At 31.5% G+C, this 25,679-nt stretch overlaps 2 protein-coding genes and 1 long non-coding RNA gene across 4 annotated transcripts in view; 1 reads left to right on the top strand and 2 right to left on the bottom strand.

Moving 5' to 3' along the window:
* LOC107064756 (uncharacterized) overlaps positions 1-23,169 on the bottom strand; it is a 27,609-nt gene extending 4,440 nt beyond the window's left edge. Inside the window, exons 1-4 of one of the 2 annotated variants that reach the window (XM_089177518.1) lie at positions 22,927-23,169; positions 22,746-22,873; positions 19,989-21,698; positions 4,225-4,458 (exon numbers count right to left, since the gene is read on the bottom strand). In XM_089177518.1, coding sequence (XP_089033644.1) covers positions 4,225-4,458; positions 19,989-21,698; positions 22,746-22,873; positions 22,927-23,029 — 2,175 coding nt within the window. In that variant the 5' untranslated portion in view covers positions 23,030-23,169. Of the gene's footprint in view, positions 1-4,224; positions 4,459-19,988; positions 21,699-22,745; positions 22,879-22,926 lie in introns of those variants that run through there. The other variant, XM_015317768.2, reaches the window with a different exon arrangement.
* LOC149030791 (uncharacterized) lies at positions 23,159-25,379 on the top strand. The gene is made up of 2 exons (XR_016178295.1): positions 23,159-23,259; positions 23,497-25,379. It is a non-coding gene; the product is annotated as an uncharacterized LOC149030791 (long non-coding RNA).
* Positions 25,143-25,679, bottom strand: part of Gycbeta100B (guanylate cyclase soluble subunit beta-1-like) — a 15,968-nt gene continuing 15,431 nt past the window's right edge. Inside the window, exon 15 of the mRNA XM_015317765.2 lies at positions 25,143-25,675. Within this exon, the coding sequence (XP_015173251.1) occupies positions 25,546-25,675 (130 nt within the window). The 3' untranslated portion in view covers positions 25,143-25,545. The remainder of the gene's footprint in view (positions 25,676-25,679) is intronic.

Genomic DNA, 25,679 nt, shown 5'->3' with positions numbered 1-25,679 from the left:
ACGTATAACTTGTTATACCATACCTTTGACTTTTGATATGAATTATTATAGCAAACTACATCGTGTAGGTATATGTGTACGTGTAAAATATACTCCCCGAAAAATGTTAACGTCCTTTATATTGCACATACCCTTTCTAATCTTCTTGTTGTCATCTTGACATCCTAAATTTTTCAAACCTTATTTATTTATTCCTTTCCCCTTGTGCTTTAATCTTGTTCACCCTTGTATCCACCGTTAGAGGAATTTCGCGAGATCATTGACACCGAATGGTAGACTAGCTATTTATTAAATATTCTCTGTTTTCCTTTTTAATCTTATTTTTTTTTCCATATTTTTTTTTCCATTTTAGATTATACTTCGTTTTATCTCCGACATTTCGAATAAAAGTTCTAAAAGCTTCTAAAGTAAATTCCGTAGAAAAACAGAATAGTTGAAATACAACTTCTTTTACGACTCGAAATACGAATTCAAAATTATTTTTTTTTTTTTATGTTTATCTCTCATTGGTATGCGAATCATTTTAATTTTATGAGTTACCTGAGTCTAACTACATTAACACGATTTAACTCTCTTCGTTGTTATGTCGACTCAGTCAATTATGAAGATCTTGATTAAAATGTTTCAGCTAATAGAATGGAATGGCAGTAACAATCTGTGCTGTTGTCACCAAATTATAATTAAATCTACAACGTCGACAAGTTAGGTAAATCTTCACTTTGTTATATCAATAACTCTTATATGTACTACATAAATGAATTAAATATGAAATATAATCCGTATCATGCTTGAACGAATTGTTAGAACTTTATTTGAAGTTGAGAAATAAGTTACATTCGAATTTGAAAAAGAGAAGATAATTTTAATATTTAAATACGATTTCTATTTGTATTTTTTACATCAGATTATTTTAATCAGATTATTTTAATCAGATAAATACACTTAGAAGTTCCCTAGAGTAAATATTAAAATAAGTATTTTAATCTAACTTTGGTAAATAATATGTAAATAAGTCAAATTATCGTTAAAATCGAACAATGTTTCTTCTCAGCTTTCACACGTGAACACTTGAATAATTTTAGAAATGGTATTCTAGCCTTAGCGAGAATGGATTACAATCAGCCTTAAGTGAACAGAACGTTCTTTTCGAAAAGAACACAGAAAAGCTTAGAAAAGTTAGATAATAATCCTCGAGTGTGTTAAGGGAAACATGTTCCCGGCTCCCGTTGGATGAACCTACCCGCGAATTCTTATATATTCGTTTAGCGTGACGCTGCTTTCTAAAAAATTAATGTCGAGAAAATACTGGCCGTCGGGATTTAATCAAAATTTATGCCACGATTTTTCCGCCGGATTATAAATGATTTATTAATAGAAAAAAAAATCATGCAATGGGATCTTTTCAGCAATGTTTTCTTTAATAAATTACAATTTGTTCATACCCTTATAATGATAATACAACGAACCATAAAATATAATTGTCAAAATATTATCTCTTACCTTGTTTCTTTATTACTTTATAGGAATATGAGATTGTCGAGATATTATATAAGATTAAAAATAATTATTAAAGTTAATTTTGAAACTCTTTCAGTAAGATTTGTTTTTCGTTTGATATTTTCTTCAGCAGTAACAAGGATAGGAAATGAAAGAGTTGACGATAAATTACTTCAAACGAATATGACACCAAGATCGGATATTCTTTCATCTTTTAAAAACAGCTGGAGATTATGTTGCAAAAGCGACGACGAGTTGGTACGTGGCCAATACGGTACGTTCAAAGCCACCCAACAAACTATAAAACTTTCATCATGAAAAGATGCACATTTTAAGTTGAAAGTGTTAGCGATGTTTCCTAAACATTTGTCACGCTACTTTTCGTTTACTTTTACTTCTGAATGGTCACCGCAAAAAATTATGGACTGAACGGTAAAAAAAAAAAATCGATAGAAAATTGTACGAAAGTTCGTTGAAGGAAAGTTGTGATCGCGAACCGGTTTTTCGTTAAAAACGATTTTATCCGTAGTTTCGATCAAATAATTCTGGCAAAATTAAAATTCAATTTGCGTAGAATTTTAAAACATTTTTATTTCCGAACAAGTTTTGAATATTTTTAACATATTTCTCCCGTGTGGTTAATTACTTAACAGCGTGTATCTCATATTCTTATTTCTTCGATAACATTGAAGTTCGAAAAAGATTGAAGTTTAAAAAAGATTAAAGTAGCCAATATGGTTCCCTTGTATTAGATTTCGTCCTCGATCTCACTTTAAACTGGCTCCGATCATGATGGTGAGTGTAGTGTGGCACAGTGAACGAGTAGAGTCGCTTATCTTTGACATTTCACGTTAGTCTTTTTCTCTCTTTTTCGACTTTCACGACAACGAATATTCACGATTGCGTAACGCTGGATTGGCCTTGTCTTTCGTGCGAGTCTTCAGCTCACTTGTTGAAAATTTATTTAAAACTCACGACATTGTAATAATTATTAAAAGTATCTCACCACACAGTAGAAAATACAAATGTTGATTAAAAGAATTGACTTAATCATTAATTTTAATATATTACGTCTTGTCAAAGAAAAAAATAAGAAAATTTCTTATTCTCTTATTGTTAGTTATTGTTTTTCGATTTAAAAAAATATAGAAGCTTGTGTAATTCTTTCGATAGTTAGCAAACGTGCAAACGGGCTTGTTAGTTATTGTTTTTTGATTTAAAAAAATATAGAAGCTTGTGTAATCCTTTCGATGGTTAGCAAACGTGCAAAAGGGCTTATTTAACGGATTCTTGAATTTATTGAAAGTTGACGTTATTGAAAATATCGTAAAAATTGTCAATATTTGATGAAAAAAAGAGAAAAGTAAAAGTAAATATATTTTCTTTTACGAAAAAGTTTACTAACCCATAGTTATTACGTTTCTATTTATACAACGTGTTTTAATTGTCTTTGAGTTGTTCAATTTCTTGAAATAATCAGATCGGTTAATAATATACGAGATCTTGAAAGGTAAGAAGCGACATGAAAACCGTAAAGAATGTCGAATGCAGATCCGACGAACGATCACTGACAAACACTCGATAGCGTCATTATCCACAAGTACTCATATTGAATGCCGAGAACAAATAATCAATCGAAACCAATCGGATTTCTTATCATTTTATATTGAAATTGCGATCACGTTGTATGTTTACGCTTGATTCAACTAATACAATCGATTCTTTTTCTCGTTCGACTAGTTTCGATACAATTAAATAGTAAATCTTGATTAATCCATAATGAAACACACTCCTATTGTCTCATACATATTATCAAAAGATTGTAACGATTTTTATTTAATTTTTAGAAAAAGTTCAAAAAGTTGGTTAAGCGGTAAGTTTTATTGGTAAAGTGATACGCATTAAAATAATGATCGTTAAGATCAAAATAGCTGATGATTGAGGAAAAAAAAAATCTTAAGATGAGATTAGAATACGATATGTGTAATGTGTTGATGTCATAACAAACCCATAAAGATCTGACGTACGACAACAGTCATTTACGTCGAACAAAATAAAATGTGTTAAAAAAAAAAAAAACACTCAAGTAGGAGACAAGAAAACCTGTACGAACAAAGTTCAAAAATTAATGTTAATTTAGAATATTTTCATAAATTAAATTCATTAATATTGTTCACCTAATTACAAGTTACATTCTACGCATAAACATATGAAATATGAGAAAACGGATAATTTTATCAGGATTTGATTTTAATTTCCATTGCATTTGTCATTCGAGACTTCCTATGTGATAAAAACAATAGAAATACTCTTATTCGTACGACCTTAACATTCTTTTTTATCCGCTGTTTTAAATTTCATTTTTGTTCTTTCTCTCGAAACGAAGGTTATCGAAAAAGTAATGAAACGTGAAACCAATCAATTAAACTTGAAAGATATCACTGAAGGAGTCGCTGATAGTGAAGGCTAATATTGAAATACGTCTAATATATAAGTATAGTGAATAAACTTATCAAATTATATCTTTATCGATATTTGAATTCTATTTAATAAAATACATTTGAAGAAACTTCTGTGGATTTAAATCTAATAGTGAGATAAATTAAATCAATCAATTGCTTTTTGTTTTTTTGTTTTTTTTTTATCTATTATATTACCATTGTGATAATGATACGATTAAAATTCTTTAAGTATATATTAAAATTAAAAAAAAAAGAAAAAACTTACTCCAATGTACTGTCCACCGACGAAAAGCTGTGGCACTTGAATCGCTGTGCAACCTATTCGATCTCTCAACTCTGTTTGCAATTCAGCACTGCGAAAGAGATCTTTCTCCTCATATTTCACCATGTGCGTGTTCAGAATCTGCTTTACCTTCATGCAATTGTAGAATGTTAGTCTAACAATGCCGGATGAAGTGGTGTAAACCACAACTTTACCCTCTTCCTTTGCCTTGTAAGCCTGAAAACGAAAACAAATGGATATGATAAACGATCGAAAGAAAAAAAAAAGATAAGAAAAAAGAACAAATTTGAAAATAAATTTAAATGTAAATATCGTGAAGTTGAATTACATCCTTGACATGTTTTATAAATTCTGTTGATTTCAAATATTTCACATCGTTATAATCAAAATTTCACTTGTCATTTTAATGATTAACATCTGGGATAATTTGATGATGTAGAAAAAATTATTTTCATTTTAATTGCAATCCTAATGAACGTAGAAAAATATGGGAATGAATTAATGACAGAAAGTAGAAAAAATAACTGGAATGATTTAAAAATAAAAACTTATAACTTAAAAAAAATAACCTTGTATATAATCTTATTGTTAAACGTATATAATAATTCTAATATTTTTTTTAATTAATCGAATATTTAACCATAATTTAATTAAAATAAATACAGTATCATATTAAACAGAGAATATTTCCTAGAATAAACGTATATCTAAATCAAATTTAATTATATCTATAATCCAGAATGTCAATAAGTCTCAAATGCACTGTTAAAGGATTGATTATTATGAAATATCGGAAATTAAATGTAGTTCGAGTGCAATATTAAAAATTAAAATGTTCGAACAATATTTTTCAATCCATTGTTAGAAATTGTACGTTCACATAAAAAAAAAAAAATATAATAATAAGAGTTATTGCAATGATAATTCTTTGCACGCTTTTCAAAAGAAAGGAATAAAGTAATGCAGCAAACAAAAAAATTGATATTTTTTTGTAAAAGTAAAAAGTGTTCCTTCTTGTATACATAAATTAATAATTGGTTAGAAAAAGGAATAGAGAAAAAAGGAGATTCATCAAACTTATCTAGTCTATCAATCAGCGAGACAATATTCCTGTTACTCTTTTTGTTCATCTCCAATTTATCATAGCCGTCAAGAGAATGTTCAATTCAGTGTCAATGTACGAAATTTAATCAACAAACGATTGATCGTAAAACAGATAGGTCCTTATTCTTATTTATTCATCCATCACATTGAACGATATTTTCAAAAAAAAAAAAAACGTTTTACATTTTTCTTTTCTAACTTGTTAGTAAGAAAACAATTATAGAAAAGAAAAAAAAAGTATTTCTCGAGAAGTCAGTAATAAAGTATTTAAATAATTTTTTTTTTTTTTTTTTTTTTAAACAAACATCCTACTATTACTTTCAATCGCATTGATTTCGCTGCACAGCCTATTGTCTTTACTTTCGAAAATAATGATATTTCGTCTAACTACTGACAACTACAGGTATTATATTTTACGACAATGAATTTTCGTTTCTATTTCTCTACGCTCTGAATAATCGTAAGAATATCGCGTAATACAAGGAGTCGCTTCGTTAATTTTCGCAATTCTCTGTGCGTCTTCATGACTCCGTGAAACACGAGGAAGGTTTTGTGAATAATCGTTCTTCGAGCTATGCATTTTTTTATTTTTTTTTTTATGTTATAACTATTATAAGCGGACGACTAACGGTTGTCGCGATAAAATCATAAGACGAGCTAAGTAAGTCTTTTAACGTGTTCTGACCAAGATTATTAGATTACAGTTATAATATAATGCAAACTTTCTGTACAAAGTTTAGTTTTGCTTGTTATAATTTTCATGATCACTTAAATGCGATACAAGATGAGTAAATAAATAAAAACGTAAGAAAGAAGTACTCTTTAAAACCTTCGATCTTGTCAAGAATATTAAAGAGATCGTTTACTCTCTCTCTCTCTCTCTCTCTCTCTCTCTCTCTCTCTTCTTTTTCTTCTTAGAATACGATCAATCTTAGTTTCATTTTTTTCCTTTTAAAAAAGGATCTTCATAATAAAGATGAAGTTTTAAATTACAATACACGAATAATCAGATTTCAATCAAAATTATGTAAGGGAGTTTAAAAAATTTATAGTAAATAAACAAAAGTTAGTATCGTTGATTGTTTTTTTTTTCCAAAAAGTGATCCAATCTTTTTTTGTATTCTTCGTTAATCGAAGCTTCGTTAAACTCATACTACCATTTTTGCAGTAATCATAAACGCTCGAATACCTTTTTACAGTTCGTCGATTCTATCGAACTTGCCCACACATTTCTAGCCGTGCTCAACATTGCATTGACTTGATCTTTGTTTTGTTTTAATCATACATATATTTAAAATAGCGTATTTATTTTCTACCTAGGACAAAACTTAATTACTTTTTCTTAGTATCTGACATTTTATTGCATAATATATAACAGGAAATTTGATTTAAACATCAAAAAGTTATAATAATTTTTTATTCGTTCAAATCATAGATGTAGAAAATATTCACATATATATATATATATAATAATTTAAATAAAGTAGTAATGACCTTTTTTATAGCTGTAAATTGTTCAGATGATATAACTATATACATGCAAATTTAAAGCGTTTAAACAGAAAAATGATTAATTACAGTAGCATTAAATGTAAATAATTCGGTCGACGCGTAATGAAAAATGTATTTTTCTTACGTTTAATTCTTTGCTAAGAGCAAACAACCAGGTTATTCATTTCCTACATAAATACTTTCTATTTCGTTCGTAACGTTATCCACGAGAGATAATAAAAGATATATTAAAAAGTATATGCGAGGAGAGAATATATGATTTTATTTAAAATTACTTTCACTGTATAAAAGGATGTAATAAGTGATAATACATAACAGGTGTTATAATCGTTTATACATATTATCATTTGCAAAGATACATGGCCTATTTCTAAACTGTCCCACATTGTAATTTATAAAAATGTATCTTCGTTTATTTACATTTCAAGTTTAATGTAGCGAATAATATTGAATAATCAAATAAATAGAATCATTGGAAAATTTTAACCAAAAGATAGATGTCTGAACCTGAAAAGGATGAAAACATTCTAATATCGATTTTGAAATTTGCTTCTGTATTGGGTTTATCGTATTCGAACATATCGAAAAGCAAATACATGTTTATCCGATAAAAAGTCTCATTTCTGCATAACGTAGCGGGACTTCCAATTTGCAGTTACGTGCACCAGCTGGTTACAGAGCAAGAATATTGCTTAGAAATCGTTTGATACTCAGTCATCATGGATTCCTAGTTTCGTTGAGAAACGTATAATGAGTTTATAAATACAAATGTCTATCTCTATCCAGATCACTTCTTACATATGTATTATATCAAATATTCGTAATCGTTGTGATGATCCAACAATCTTAAAATAAATTCAGATAAATAAACGTTACGTCTGTGCATAAATATATGAAGAATTTTAATCAGCAAAATTTCCGATAAAGTATCCATTTTTTATTATCTTTTTATAAAATGTCACATGGACCGTTCGAGTTTTTATAAATATGCTATTTCATAAATAAAAATGTATAGAAATGTAAATACTGTCTCGAATCAATCTACGGATCGAAAAAATTCAGAAAATTATCAAATTAAAAATATTAAACATTTTTCGCATATCATTCGGCACTTTATTACTCACGTACACATTTAACCGTATACCTTTTTCGTTTTAATAAAGTTACATTTAAAACTGTAATACAAATAAAAAAATAATAATCATTTTCTCGAGTTATTAAGTTTGTCGCAAATTGAAATTAATTTTACAGCAAAAGACTAAATGTTTTCAATTAATCGAGATAGCTTTCAATGTTGTTCCATATTTTGCATCATTAATTTTAAATGTATACAAGCCGATCGATTTTAGATTTCTCCAAGTTTACACTCCGTAACATGAATTACGACACTTTCGAACAAGAAACATTTACAATGGTCTAACTTCTGCTTATCTCAAATGTTAAATTATAGATAATGTTTTATATCAAATGAAAGGAATAAAATGACCAATGATCCTTTCCAGATAATCGCAAACGATTTTCTAGCTCATCCGAATCAAGATTCGCGACGATTAATTACACGAGAGTGACTCCAGCAGTGTAACATAAACAAATGGTGAAGAAGAAGGGGGAGGGAGAGAGGGGATAGAACGATTTCTCCGTAACTGGGATAATGTTACAGGAGATCGGGTCGCCCACTGACCGGATTTTATTGTTACCTTGGAGAGCACGTGTTCATAGAAAAAAAAAAAAAAACAAGAATATAATGTGTAAAAAGAATAAAATGAAATGCCAGGTATGCCAACTAACGAGCAGAGAATCAAGAGAGATCTCCCACGGTCACACGCGGTCTCTTTTGTGATCAACCTTCAAATACCTTTTCTAATTAGTTTTCCGCATCACAAGTTTCTTTCTACGAACTTCTAACGATAATTAAACACTTCGATAGTCTGTGTCTTTGACTTGCGATGTTATCATTTATTAATTATATAGGGTAACTTTAAAGTCTATATATATATATATATATATAACCGGGTACAATGGTCCAGAGACTGAGCGCCCGGGTAAACAAACCTCAAGGGAAAAAAAATATATATATATAACAATAAATACATATTTTTAAGAAATTATCTCTTCTTTCAATAAAGTCATATTTAATCTGTGATAGAAGAAAAAGCACAGTTAATGAGATTTCGTATGTTTTTACGGCTTTAATGACATCTTGTATTATAGATTCGTCCAATTAAAATATTTGTTTAAAAAATTTTTTTTAAATAATTTCAAATAGCCAATGTATGTGTATGTGTTTGTGTGTGTATGTGTGTTTCTGATTGAAACCCATCGGACGTAATTTTACGATCAAGTTGAAAACTACTGTGATAAGATACGCACGAGCGAATTTCTTTACCGAGAAACCTGAAATCAATACGTTCTAAACAAAAAGAAAAAAGAAAAATAGAAAGAAAGAGAATAGAAAGAGTCTCAACAGCACTAGATGATTAGCGGGAGAGTATAGAGATACGGTAGCTGTTAGTACATTTCGTTTAACGAGAAAGAGAAAGGAAGAGACGAAGATAGAGAGTAAGACAAAAAGGGAAGGAAGATGAGAAGGAACGAGAGGGAAGAACAGAGGAAGCGAGGGAGTTCTAGTTGTAATAGGACTTTGCGGGACGCTCTGTCATTTGCGTAATAACACGGCTTCAAGTACGTACATACGTACGTGTGTATATATATATCTCTCTCTGTATATGTGTATTAGTGTCTCTCTCTCTTTTTCTCTCTATCTTTAGCTCTTTGTGTTTGTGCACGCGTGCGCGCGTGCTTGTCGATAGAAGGAGAACTTTCGTGACAGGGTTATGTGAGAATATACGAGATTTTCTTTCGTAAAAGAAGATTTTAAAAATAGAAGAAAAAATCTATTCTATTTGCATCGTTTAAGTATCTCGTAATAATCGTCGATAAGAATGATCCTTTCTATCGACTCGAGAAAAAGTCATATTAATCGAAAGAAAAGAGAACGGAAGAAGGGAAAAGATGGAAGAAGGAAGGAAAGAAGAAAAGTAAGTAATCTCACGATCTTGCAACGAGGTCAAAAGTCTCCCTGGAGGTTCGACCGGCATATCGATGGTACGTGCGAGATCTTTCGTTCGAAACGAATATTACAGAATAGCTGGTGAAAGCTCAAAAGAAATTTCCTCCTTGAGTTTGACATCCTCAAGATTTTAAGAATTAAATTAACATAAAGTAACTTGATGTAGGTAACTCTGTCATATCAAGACATAGAGCTTTGCCTTTTCTCTTATACCAGGTAAAATCTCTTATTTAAATTCTCGGTTCAAAGTTTATCGAAAAAATATTTACGGTGAAAGTTCGGTGACACATTTCGACTATACTTCTTAGCTAATCTTACAGGTTTTCTGAAATATTTGTAAGTTATGTTAAAATGTTGAAAATATTTGCTTCAATATCATTTGTGTTATTCACAATTATCGTTTGAACTATGAAAACTATATCCCTTACAATACTTTCAGGATGAAATTATAATAAAGACATTATATATACCTGTATATTATATTACATTGAATAAATTTTCGATACGGATACTGGCAATTTCGAAAATCAAATTTATTTAAACTTCATTTTCTTGTCAACACTTTATAATTTCAAAGGAAAACTTTGAAGGTTCAAGAAACATGCTTATATTATGTTCCCTGAACCAATTAATGTCAAGAGTTTTTTTGAAAAAATGAATTAAAAATAATGATTTCTGGTACAAACTGAAATGCACTCTTCGAATAAAAAATGTAAAATGTATAAATTTATACAAACTTTGTGGTAATTTTATTTTATAAAATTTAAATTTATTATAATTATAATTATTATTTGTATATAAGTAAAATTATTATATTTATTTGATCTCAATTTATTTTTAATTATAAGTTAAGTTTAATAATAGACTTCATTAAAGTTCTAATAAAATTATTCATTTTAATAATTAGTAATAAGACAAAATATTATAAATAATAGAATATTAATTAAAACAACACACTCGAAAAGTAAATTAAATTAAAATAATGTATAAAAAGAACAAGTAAAAAATAAATACGTTTCGAAATAATTCGCAAGTTATATTTGTACGTGTACGTCTACTTTGGCACAACAGGTTGCTTCTAGAAGCATAGTATCGATTTCTTTTTGTCTCCCTTTTTTTTGTTCTTTATTAAGAGAATTAAGTCTCAAAATCAGTCGCACTATTTGTAAAATCCTTTATACCATTTTTCTCTCTGACTCATTTATATCGTTTATTTTTCACTTAAGATAATTAACAGTTCATTATTTCATTATTTACATACATATTTTCTTATTAAATGACAAATAATGTCTTAATATTACTTTTTTTTTTGTAATCTTTTATTTCGGTTTACTTTTATAAAAATCTTATAAAATTATTTATTTAAACAAAATTTGCTTGTTATGCTTACCTTCTTCAATTGATTCTTCGACTTAAACCGACTGTTGAATACAGCACACAGTATGTTTGTCACAAATAATCGTAATGTTTCCATTTATTGTACCGATTTGATCATTCATTTTAAATTTATTTTCATGATTTTTCTCAAAATGCAAATGCATAGCTAAATTAAGGTTAAATTACATCGAGTGAAACTGTCTTTTCATTGCCATTCATTTGATTTTTCCTTTTTTTTCATTTTTAATGATTATTCTGACATTAGAGAGTGTATCCTACTTTTGCTATAAATAAATTTATGTGCATGACTAATACAAAAGAATAAATCGATATAATCGACAACCGATATTCTACTAAATTATGTCACAGTTATACAATTTCATTTCTAAAATCTTGCAAACACACGTGCCACAAATATTATTTATATATGAATCAATTTTCAAAGTATATATGAAAATCTTCGTAACATCATTTATGATATTGATAATATATACTATGTATAAATTCACGAGTATTTATACATTAGAAACTATGGAAATTATTATTATCTTACCCTTATTTCAAGTCCTCTCTTTGTTTCATTACTTCCTAAGCAACATATTATGCAATAGAATAATAACATAAATGCATTGTCTATAGCTATTAACACGATTCTAATTAATTCTTAACAAATTGTTAAATTATAGCTTATAATCGTATAATTAAAAATACATAATTGTTTTTCCCACGATGTAAATCACATTTCATATTTCTCTCTTTAAGATAATATTTAAGGATTCAAAAGAAAAAGAAAAAAAAAAAGAACAAAATACATTCTTTCTATACAATATCAATAGAGACTTGGTGATAAAAAAAGAAGACATCGAAAAAAGTTTTTTTTGACTCGTAGCGACCTTTCACTTTTTCTTCGTCTAGACTATCTCTTACTAAATAGAATTTTATTTACCGTACTACGTCAAGGTATCTCATACATTTAAACGTAAAGTCATGCACTGCCAACGCGTAAGAATCTTTACCAATTATTACTTATATGCTGTATTCGTTCGAAAGTCAGATTATAAGGAAGTAAATGTGAAACGCGTTGCTGTTAATGTATAAGGACGATTAAACGTACGGACGATGCGTGAAGCATTTAATACATCGCGATTAGATGATCCTTTCATCAGTCTTTTCTTCAGTTCGCTTCATGACGTCTAAATAATGATCACATTTATTCTTACTGGTTTATCATCGATTTAAATAAATAAAAGCTAACTTTAGAAGAATCATAGTCATTTACATTCAGTGATTTTTGCTTTTTCCTTTTGTTTGGGCTATTAAATCTGGGTGCAAGGATACAAGTGCTTTCTTACTTCCTCGTGTGACCAGGTCACGTGTCACTTTGGCCACGTTTATCTGAAGTTAATTAACAAAGATAAGAGAGCTTTAAGGCGTGCGGAAAGAGGTACCTTGCGGCTTATTTGAGTTTATCCTTCTCTATTTATTCTATCTTCGAGTCACTATATAATTGTGTAATTTCCTTTTGAAATAAAGTATTCGCTTATCCCAACTTTTCTCACAATTCCGTGAGAGTTTTTATGCTGAGTGAGAGTTGTATTGCTACCGAGTAAACTTGTGTTTATTGATTTGCTTATCCATTCCTATGATAAAACTATTGCATATTCTGCCTACTCACGGCTTTAATAATTAATTATTTCTTTCCTACTATTTTCTTTAAACACTTCCTCCTATTTGGCATTGGCATTGACATTGAAATTCATCCTTTTTAACATAAAAAAAAAGAAATCTTACAAAATATTTATAAAAACAATATTTTATACGTTTTATAAGTGAAAGGAAAGATTTTCAAAAAATTAATTAATCGATACAAGGAAAAAGAGTAAACTACGTTAGCGTTGTTAAGTGAAACTACGTTTACACGTGGGTGAAAACGAATACTACCCTTACCAATCGATTATTTCTTTAAAGCTTTAGCTTTCTCGATAACTCGTGAATCTAGAAAACGACTTTAGCTTAGTCGATAAATTAACATCCATAAGAAAGCTGCGAGAAAGCTTATAAACTTTACCTACATTTTAAACAAGACCTGCTTGGAACCAAGATTCATCGCAAGTATGTACTACCTTTGATTCCCGTTATGACTTTTAGAATATTAAGGTTTCCGTTATAGGTAAGAAGATGGACCGGTTTAAACCGGTCCCTGATTCTCCAAATTTGTAGGGCAGTTTCGCGAAAGATGTTACATATTTTTCCATGTTATAATATATTTGTCAAAATATCAAAATATAATAGATCGATAAATAATTCTTTTCGCAAAAGATAATATCGATAGATTTATGTTTATACGATTCATTCATGACAAATTATATTTTTCTAAGATCATTTGGAATCATTTAAAAACTGAACAAATAAGAATGATTTTCCCAAAAGCCAGATAAACTTGAAAACAATACGTATATTTTATTTTAAATCAAACATTATTATACCGATCAGGGATTCCAAAACGACTTGACTTGGTCGTTTTTGTCGGTTATGGTTATGGATTACGGTTATGGTTACGATTCAATGCTCGGCTTAATATTTTTTTTTCCACTGCAGCAGCTTCTGAGTAGAATGAAAGCTGTACGAGCCAATGCAATGCTGTTGTAGGTCTTACTCTCTACTTTTCTCTCTTCTCCTATTCAACAGGCTCTAAAGATTCTTCTCTTATATTTACAAAGACATATACACCTCTTTTCCATTGCTAATCGCTTAAACTTTCGAATATGATGAATAATTAGTTAGCAAATGAAGTTTCATAAGAAATACAGACCCCCATTTAATTCGTGTAAACAACATAAAAGGAATCGTAATAACCATATAATCTATTATATTCTAAATATAATCCTCTTACGATACATTTAATAATAATGATTACATTATAACAAAAACAGTTATCTAAGTAATTCTATGTATATATATTTCTATCTAATGAAATTCTATAAGGTTTAACAGTTCTATAAATTTCTAATTAAGAAGTTAATGGATAAAGATGATCGACACTATAAACAAAAAGTTTGCCATAACGTTTAAGCCATTAATAATAAATAAAAATATGAATTGAAAGAAATGATCGAATTGTCGATTTTAATTTTAAGGAGACAAAAAATGTTAAGTTCTCGTACTGTAAGAATGTCATGAAAACGAAAAGATATGCAAAAAAAAAATTGAGACAGCGATAACTCTTGTTGAATAATGAAAGAGTATAGTGAAATAAAAGGGAAGAATTCATGGATGAAAGCAAAAGAAAAAAGAGGGAGAAGAAGCACCAAACGAATCGAAGATGAGGAGGAGGATGAAGTTGGCCGTTTGCCACCACCGCGTCTTTCGTTATCGTAGCCGCGGTAACAGCGGCGGCGGCCTCTTTGACCCGCTTTCTCTTTTCCCACCCGATTCGTCTCGTGAACATGCCTACCGCGTTTTCTTCAACCGGGAAACTCACTACGCCAAGTATTATCCACCACCTGCCATAGCGACTCGCAGCCGCGACGAGTCCGATTTCTTTTTGTCGCCTTCTATTCCAAGAATTTCTGGAAATGGTGAAAAGAAAGAGATCTGATAAAAAAAGAGAGGAAGATAGAGAAAGAAGTGGATCTGATCGCATTTCTTCTTTTAAGAAGGAGAGATATTGTACATTACAAAAGAATTTATCTTCAAGCTACATTTAATGATTTCTATTCTAACAAAATTCATTTCTTTTTAATTCTATCGTCGTTTATTGTATTACAATACGTCGTATGAATAATAAATAAATAAACAAACAAAAGAAAATATAATTATACCTCGTTTTTCACCATTTACTCAGACAATAATTATAATACTATCGTGATCATACAATTCATGCATAAATTTACACTAGACGTATTCATGAATAAGAAATTATTTTAAAGAAATTTAGAATCTACTACTCGATGCAGAAAAATAGACACACACACACACACTATAGTTATAAAGTTTTTCTTTTCTTTACATAGTTATCTCATATTTTCTATCGAAAGTAATAAAATATAAACGCTCGAGTAGTCATTGTTATTAAAGTTTTCACGTTTTCAACATCAACTCGGGTATATAACGATAAAGAAAGCGTTCGAACGTACGATTTATTTTCATTGAAATTGATACCAATGGTAATCTTTAAGAGTTGCAATGATCAATGAAAGTCTATAATAAAATTATTGACAAATTAAATAGAGCAAATTCGATATTGAGAAATAAAAGGTAGAAAGTTTCTTTTGATAAAATTTAGAGAAATTAAATTATTTATTTAAATATATGAGACAAATACGAGTTTCTACGTAAGCGGACGTTCACCCTTTCAGAAATGTTAACATACTTCATAGATTTAAAAATTCACTCTAATGAGAGAGCGAGAACAGGTAGCTACCAATTCTTTCGTCATTATATTCCGATCGTAAAGTCTACTAATTTCTCTATAATTATCAATAAAAAACACGGTAGCAGATGTGATTGTAGTATATATTTAAACATAAATACAATAAATAAGATTAGGGTCGATCTAGAAAGAATGAAAATGTGCCTTTGCAGATTCATTCTTAGATCAAATTTTCTATTTCGACGTTTACTGTCGTTAACTGCAATGTTTGCCGTATATAGCTAGGTAGAAATTGTTGCAAGGTAACCGCACAGGCTATAGGCATTTATATTAGTGATTAAACTTCGTTTACGTGTGCGTATAATGGTGTAAGTAAAGGTGCTAGTAAACTATACAGACGTTTATGACTCCGCATTTAATCTCGATTCTGAAACGTAATATCCGTTCTTACTTCTTCTCTGCTTACAATTAGTTTGAAATAGTTTATTCGAAAATTGACTGCAACTTTGTTGAACAGTAAAAAGGGAACTGAAAAAGTAATGTTTGTAAAGCGTTGCGCTCTGTTTTGAAAAGCAATACTCACTAATTATATATATTTATATAACATATTGTAATGTATAGTATATAGAATAAATGGTCGCTTGAAATATATATTTAATAATATAATAATATAATAATAATAATAAAGATCTATATATAGAGAGATAATGATTATAAAATACATTTTCAGGACGAGACTCTCATTAAAATCGTTCTCAATAAATCGTAACTCGACGAAAGTTCTTTCTCCGCATTAAAAAAAAATCTCAGAAAATTCGATAATCGGGTCGCTATTAATTGTCGCCATTTATACGAGTATTCTTTGTCCACCGTAAAAAAAAAATATTTATTTTGCAGCCGAGAATTGAAACTGTTGACTTAACAGCTTTTGCCACAAGGGCTGTCCTAATTAATTCACATAGTCGTCGAGACGTTTATTAAACGCCAAGAAAAACATTTCAAGAGGATCGTGATGTCGTCAAAAACGACAAAAGTTCTTTAATTAAATTCGCGTGTAATAAAATGGGTCGACTGAATTCTCGTGGTTTACCAATCCTACGTTCCAGAATGAAAGATGTATATAAATACTTATATTTACATATCTAACTTCCGAATAGAAACTGAAGGTAAGACTTAGATGTATTAAAAATGCATAGATATATAGACTACTATGTAATCGGAATATCATAGTAGTCTATCAATAAAAGTGTAACGTTTTAATTGTTATCGTTGTGTAACCGTATATAATATCATTCGGTAAAACGTCGTGCGAGAATGTGCAAGGAGTGTAGCGGTGCTTAATAACTTGGTATCTAATGAATGGAAGGGGAAGTTTATTAACCGGAGACACGTGTTCTTTCTTCGATCCTTAACCGTCTAACATAATTTACTATCAACCTGCGATAGTACCAAATCGGTAAAACGAATGCTTTTTACGGCTATTATGTTTCTTCGTTCGAAGAATAAATCACTTTACCTCGATAACTATCTAGCACACTAACCACTGTTGAAAACGAGTTCGTTCGTGGAAAAGCAAGGAAAGATTCGATATTTATCGAAGTGACTTTCGAATGTTTCAAACATTATCGATATTAGTTGGTGCGAACCGTTTGAACGATTTTCTACAATTTTTCACGGTGAGTCTTATGCATCGGAGATTGCATAATCCGTTCTGGACAGCTGCACGGAAGTTGAACAAACTAAAACACGAGGAAGACGCATAACATCTGTGAGAAGAATAATATAAGATCTTATAATGGTAGTACATGCGTGTGTATTCGTTATTTGAGTAGAATCAAGTGTGTTGCATTAATAAAGGGCACGTCATATTTTATTTTATCTTATGGTAAAACTAATTGATTTGTTGTATGAAAGTAACAAATTCTAATTTTTATATAGTATTTCCAAAAAATTGTTGTTTGTATCTTTCTCTATTTCTCTCAGTATCTTAACTTCTTACATGTAACTTACTATACCTCAAATATATTTATTTGATTTTATATTATGATTAATAGTATTCCATGTCAATTCATTGTATACATTGTAACGTTAGAGAAAATTTTCTACGTCATTTTTAACCGAACGTTTGCAAGCTAATTTCCTATCTGCCTAGCTAGCAAGAGAACGAACCAACAATCCACGCTCTGTAATTTTATGATGCGGGCCGCGAGAACGTTCGTACCTATATAATCTTCAGGTACAATCACGATAAAAAATTTGTGAAAGGACGAAAAGCAATGAGTGAACGAAGCTTCCGATAAACGACTCAAAATAAAAATAGCTAATGAGTTCATTAGGTATCTGTTTTGAAATCATATTTAAACAATAATTACATGAAAAAAAGTCTAATATCAAATATCATTATCATTATAGTTGTTCAATTGAAAAGTGATCAAACAAAAAGCAATAGAACGATTATCGAGAAATAAAATGATGTAATTATCGTATCTATGATCATGTGAAGTTCTTAATATAAATGTAAACAAATTACTATCACCTTGTACGATGATCTCAACGTTCGAATCGTTCTATTTAATCATCCTAATTAAGATTTTCAATCTCTAACGCATTAGAAAGTTCTTACCGATAATTTCTGTTTTCATTTTGATCATATTATAAAAAGAAAGTAAGGAAAAGAAGATGCAAAAATAATAAAATGAAGAAAAAAAAAATACGAAACTCGAAGTCAGAACAAGCAGTGTATTTCTTCCTCGTGCCTTTGCCATAATATCGCTTTATCGGATCTACCGTTATGTCGATCCGTTCCGCATCGACAGTACGTACGATCGTCGTTTACGCACGTCGTATAGCAACGTTCGCATAGCAACACACCGGAAATATTTTGCTGTTGAAATTTTACTAAAAACTTAGAAAATGGAAGAATTAAGCAAATGGTCCACCAAAGATTTCATCCTAATAATTAAATCGATAATCAATGAGCCGATTAATATCAACCCTCAAAAACTAATTCTACGTTCTAACGTTTGAAATTGGTTTCTTATCAAAGATCTTTTTCTTACTCGATTTAATTTAATGAAATACATTGAATACGATAAAAAATTGTAAAGTTTTCTTTGACAAAGTAACGACCAATTTTGTTCCATTATTTAGTCGATAGTACAAATTAGATAAATGTTATCTTTTGAATGTCATCATTGAAATGCGACTGGGTAATCGTATCGAATTCATCTAAAGGTACTATGAGTTATCTCAATGATATCACGTTGCTTGCTCACTTTAGCTAACCAGCGGTTTGTCTTGTGAAACTGATTCGATCGTACGGTATCATCGGACGTTCATTGTATTTGTAATTTTTATACGTAAATGAATCTACTCTTTACAATTGATCTGATTTCCATGAAATCAATGAATTAATCTAAGGAAAGAGTTGTATAATAAAATTTATGCTTAAATCTTGAGTCGTACAGATAATTAAAATTTTATTTTATTTTTTTTTTAGGACCGGCTTTTACTATTCTCACGTTCAACTGTCGTGATTAAAAGCGGTTAGAAAATACAATTTATTACATCGGAAATCCTGTGGCATGACCTTATCTCTTAAATCAGTGCATGGAGCAAAATAATTACGTAATTAGGAGCATGTTTATTCTTCGTGTTAATGAAAGAATTGTCGAGAGTCGTTCAAAAAAAAAATTTATTAAGTATAGAATTTTAGGGTTTCCGAAAATTGTATATTTTAGAGAAGAAAAAAAGAGACAAACAAATATTTCTTTAACTTTCTATATCTTAATCTGCTACACCTTCAAAATAGAACATCGAATTCCATGAATATTAACTAACTCCATGTTTGATTCTCTAGGTCAACACACCGCATTTCACGCCCATTCAACATTCCATTTGTACAAAAGACCTTCGTGCATTCTACGCGTGTATTTATGTTTTCTTAAAACGAAATAACATTGCTTCAAAGTATACCATAAAACTATCGAAACATTCTGTCTGAAGTAAAAGTTAAGCTCAAAAGTAAGATACGACTTTAATTTCCAATTTGTAGTTACTCGTATCATATGACCAATTTTGTGGCCAAGTTCCAATTAAGTAATTTCTCAACGAATTAATTGGACTAGTACAGCTTGGTTATTACATGGTAGAAACGTATGATGGACTTTATTAAATCGTACCTCGCAATTTGTAATGAAATTAATTTGCTAAATTAAAAGTGAATTTTTCTAAAAATGAAATTACAACGGAAAAGAACTAAAATGAACATTACGATAAAATTTCGATTAAGAAAATTGATTAAGTACTAACCTTGGAAGATGGTTTCTGTAGAAAGGTTGCTATTCCAGCACGTACTCTGTTTTTAACACCACGCACGGTTCCCTTGGCACTGCGTATGGCTTCCCTTTCGAGAATCTTGTAACCAGCGAAGCACTCATCCGTTTCTTTCTCTCCGAGAGCTCCAGGTTCCTTAGATTCTTTATTTGTATCCTCGTTGTTATCGTTTCTTAACTCGTTCAAGTGGAACTTGTAGAATCTGTCGTCATCGTAGATGTACTTGTTGCCACTCGATCGATTGTAGTTCGCGTAGAACTCAACAGCAGCATTCTCTTGTTCTATTCTTTCCTGTTCCTGTTTTCTCTCTTCGTAGGTGCATTCTCGAACGACCGGAGAGGTAGTGCCGCTACCATTTCGATCAACGAAAAGCTCTGGACTCCTAATCCTCGGTGTTGAAGAAGCTTTTGACAGAGTGGAAGTTCTAGAAGGGGATGGAGAAACGCTAGGTGAGGCTGATTCTTTTCTGAATAGATCATCAGAGTTAGTCTGATTAACATCATTGAGTTCTTCTATCTCTTCCACTCGTTCTTCAGTATCCTTGACTACTCTTCCAAGATCATTACTTCTCGGACGTATACGTTCTTGATATTCCACGCTTTCTTGATCATTTTCGTTTGAAGATTTGGTCCCATTGGGATTTTGTGAAATTATACTACCATTAAGCTCACCACCGTTTAAAGAATCGCAGCTAATGTTACTCTCGTTATCATCGCTGTCTAACTCAGCCCCACTACTAGTCAAACTACCGGTAAGATCGTGTTTTCCTACAGATAATATAACCCTGGTTCCACCTCCGATATTCTTATTTATATTTTTCTTCTTGGGTAAAGGAGGAGGTGTACCATCCAAGTCGCTACAAGTTCCACTATCCAAGGTATCGCTAGGTGAACACTGTCCACTGGACATCACCATGGTGTTAAGAGGATTTTGATAAGAATTGTAATAAATGCAGCTGCTAGATCGATTGGTCAGGGGAGAAGAATTTGGTGTCTCCGATGTCGCCCGTTGCACCATAACTTCGTTCTTCTTTTTACGATTATTGCTGTTGTTGTTGTTGTTATTATTACTGTTATTCTTATTCTTGTCGGTTTGATCGTTATTGTTCGCCGTATCCTGCTCGTACGAGCTAATTTTCTTATCTCTCGAGGTGTCACCCCCGACACTAATTCTCACACAACCTTCACCAACAACACCACTCTCGCGAAGGTTCTCGTTCACAAGATTCGTCGCACTCACCAACACAGCACCGTCGCGCTCCGCTACGGGCGAACGTTCGCACGTTACTCCGTTATTCTTCTCGTTTCCGTCCAAGGTCAATCTTACCGCTGATATCACCTTCCCGTTTTTATCCCCATCCGGATTGATCTTGATCTTGACTATATGTGACGCTTGCTGTAATTGATGTTGATGTTGTTGCTCTTGATGCTGGACGATGGTCTGCCTACCGTAGCCGTTGGAGGTTTGTATTTCCGGGACTCGTCTCTTGATACTCGCCGTAGGATCCACGGCCCGAGAACCGACGAATACCGTTGCTCCAGCACCTGCACTCAAAGCTGGAGAAGATGGAGGGGAAGCTGCCCGGATTGACACAGTCTGCCGAGCGACTTGGTTACCATCTCGACTCTGAGTCTTCGCCGGTAGTGGTGGTAGAACGGTCATCGTGCTAACCTCGTCCATACGTACCTACATTCGAAAGCACTTTGCTCTTGTAGATCGATATTTATATTTACCTTTTCCTGACTACTAGCTTTGTTTACACTTTTTCTTATTATTATTTTCCTTTCTCTTTCTTTTTCTTACTCGCTCTCTCTCTCTCTCTCTCTCTCTCTCTCTCTCTCTATCTATCTTTTCTTCTTTCTGTTTCTATATCAAAGTTAAACGAAACAATGATATTCAAAGATAAATTTACTATCTAACCGTTATTTAATATTTTAAATATTGACTATAATATTATAAATGTGTTGATAAAATCTATAATCTCGATCTAAGTTTAACACTGCTAAAATATACATCGTGTTAATTCTTCTATCTATTAGCACACGACCACAGTTCCCTTTCTCCTTCGGTTCTGCCATTCTTTCGAGAAGGAACACTAACCAAATCGGCCTTCTCTCATTGACCTTTCCTTTCTCCGTGAATCACTTACCTGCTAGCAATGTCCAAAACACATATTTCAATGATGACGCATAAACACATCAAACTTTCAACAATGTCAATTACGTATTATGCATGTGAAAATAATTAACGTGGAATTTGAAAGTTCAGGAACCTAACTAAGCTAACTATGAAACAACTGTAACTTTCTTAATGTAACGTAATAGTGTCACAGAACACATGACAATACTTTGACGAACATACCATACTGTATGAAGTGGATTATTAAAGTAAATAGATCCAATGCAAATCATAGAATAATATTTTTTTTTATTGGAAGCTATCAATCAAAAACATGTCTAACTATTAATTATATTAAAAATCTATCTTTTCAAAAAAATAACCAAACTTTAATTGGTTAAACTCATCATTGAAACATAAACATTTTCATTGAAATCTCTTAAAGAAGAGTTCCATGCGTTATCGACAAAAACGAAGATGTTTCAATTACTTTGATCGTAAAACAGCTGCTTGTACCTGCAGTGGAGAGGAGGAGGAGAGAGTGAGAGAAAGAGGAAAAAAAGAAAATAAAGACAGATAGAAGGAGAAAGACAGATTAGCGAGCACTCCACTTACGGACTGCATATGTGTATCAAGAGCTACGCATGGTAAAGCCAGTTGACTCGAGTCCGACGAGTAGTAGACGATGAGGAACGCGACGAAGAAGAGAATGAAGACGACGAAGACGACGGCGAGGACGAAAACGACGAAAACGACGATGAAAACGACGATAACGACGACGACGAGATGATGACGATGACGATGACGACGACGACAACGACAACAACGACGACCAACGGCAACGGTTCACAGCGCGGGGCCGTCAGTAACTGTACTGAGTGCCGCTGACACTCACTCATGCAGTCGCCCGTCTTGGGTGGGGACCGAGACTACTCTCGGGGCCCGTGCGACTCGAGAAAGGTGCTGCTGCTGTTTCTCCTGGCGTTCCTAAGACTCTACGGAGTGGGGAGAGGAGGGGACCGATGGAACGTCGAGTAGTTTTTCGGAGTGGGGCAAGAAGAGAGAAGAATAACGGCTGAGGTGCTCTTCGAGTTGTGTTGAGAACGGCTCTTAGAAACGTTCGTAGCAGGTACATAGCCGGAACGACGAGAAAGACGTGGCGTCCTCTATCGAACCAGCTCGGATCGACCATCCGGTTTCTCATTTAAATACCTGCTGCTTACCGTTCACCGTACGAGAATTCCTCCTACCTCTCCTGTCTGTTTGCCTACCTATCTATATACCTGCCTTCTACCTACCTACCTACCTACCTACCTATCTACCTGCTTGCTTACTTGCTTACACGAAGAACCTCGGCTTCTTATAGGCGCGTCCGTAAACACAGGCACTCCATGGAATCTCGTACACCTGCCGAAATTTCACCAAGACTGCTGGAATGCCCTCCAGGCTATAATGAATCGAAAACTTCGTATCAGTGGAAAGCGCGAAAAGATACTTACTCGTTTTTTCATTAACTATGCAAAAATAAATGTACATATTCGCTTGTTAACCCGTCGAATGCATTTATTCATTATCAATTAGTTTCTATTTATTTTACTATTTAACTATATATTTAACGATTTAAAACAATCTACAATTACATCAAAAATTTATTAATTGTTTCTGAATTTTATTTGTTGTATTGCTGTAAGTTATTCGATAAAGTGAATTGCATTGATGTAACTTCGATCATTTCATTTTTTACTTGATTTAAATTATAAAGTTATTAATTATAATATTATAAATGTACATTATAAACAGAAGGATTGAAAAAATTTGCTTATAAAATCAATCAATAAATAATCGACTATTAAAATAAAGAGACTTATTCGATTTGATGGCAAATATTTGCATGGGTAATTGATAAAAACGATCAACAACTTATAAAACGAGTTGTATCGGATGGATCGTAAAAACTATTGATGTCATTTGAAAATAAAAAAGATATCTATTGCGCAAGCAATAACAAGAATGATTAACTTTAAATGTCGTATTCTTTTGCATCGTTGCATAAATAAACGATACATTCCTTTAGACAAAAGTTTTGCCTTACTATCATTTTAAGACATTACTCGTAAACTTAGCTTAAAAAATACGAATTTATAATATATTATTCGTTCATTTTCTCAGAAGACTTGTAATTTTCGTTTGAAAAGAAAAATTAGTCAAGTATTATATTTATTAAAGTATTGAGATACAATAACAAATACTTATCCATACGTCCATCTGTTCCATCTAATCCATCTAGCACGAACCATTCATTTGTCCATAATAATTACGTTCGGTACAGGTTGCTCGTATACATAAACCACCTAATCCAGAGGTCGGCTTTGTACGCGCTTTATTATCTGGCCTTATTTTCTGCGTGCCTCACCCGGTAAACCGGTCGAGAGTAGTGTGTTCACTTTTTCTTCGACAACGTGAAACTTGTAGCCTGCATACCACTTTGCTATAGTACAGTGCGATTATACGAATCACTTTAACGAACATGACGAATATTGGCAATAAAGTCTTGGCTTGTAGAGACGCGTTATTATCTAAGATATAGCATCTTAGAGTTGTCTTTTTTAAGACTTTTACGATCGCACAATACGTTTAGATTGTTTTCTATCGCAAAATGAAGAACATACGTCGGATTAATAAAGGAAGAGTTACGATAGAAGAACAATTAACGCTTTTACGGTACTCATTCGATTGACCTTGTAACATGCATAGGTCATGTAAAAGATCGGAACAGGTTCCGTTACATCCTTAAAACTATGTACATTCTTGCGGTTGTTTCTGGTGATACCTGTTTATTTTTTATTTTAAGTCTATTTCGATTCTTCTCGATTCAACATGATCAAACTTCTTGACTACTTTAATCATATGAAATTTAAAAAAAATTCTACGACTTTTTTCTAATAAGAAATGTTCTTTAATTGATTTTCATTAATTATCGACTTATTTGTACGTCAAATATCAACATCAATGAGTATTTCAATCTCAGACGATTATATTTCTTATCGTTCAAGATACATACATGTATGTATACATATATATGTATATATAGAATATAGAATATAGAATATATAGTTAACAAATAAAGAAAATACTTAAAACATTTAACGTCAGGATATTTAAAACGTTGAGGAACTGTAAAACTATTATTTCTACGAGCAAATATGCGACAAAATACATATACATATTATGAAAAAGAGCGACGAGATTAATCAATTTTCACACGTAATGATCACATAGAGCTCTTCCACAGATGTGCAACTTAATTTCACGTTAAAGTATATTATGTATAATTTAATATCCTACAGGGATTTCCCATTTTATTGCTGTAACGATGTTTCGACGATGGTTGGAAATATTCTACTCGGTGATCAAATTATGCATTTAGTTCCACTTCTCTAGACAAGAACCATACGTTCATTGGTTCGGATTTTCCTTTCATAGTGACTGGACCTCTGTATTCTAATAGAAATTGAGGATCTTGATTCTCAGGCATGCACAAATACCTAA

The sequence above is a fragment of the Polistes dominula genome, unplaced genomic scaffold (assembly GCF_049000335.1).
Source record: "Polistes dominula isolate Pdom_NZ unplaced genomic scaffold, Pdom_raw_medaka contig_24, whole genome shotgun sequence".
Classification (NCBI taxonomy): Eukaryota; Metazoa; Arthropoda; class Insecta; order Hymenoptera; family Vespidae; genus Polistes; species Polistes dominula.
The sequence above is the reverse complement of the archived record's forward strand: the minus strand, read 5'-3'. Positions and strand labels throughout refer to the sequence as shown.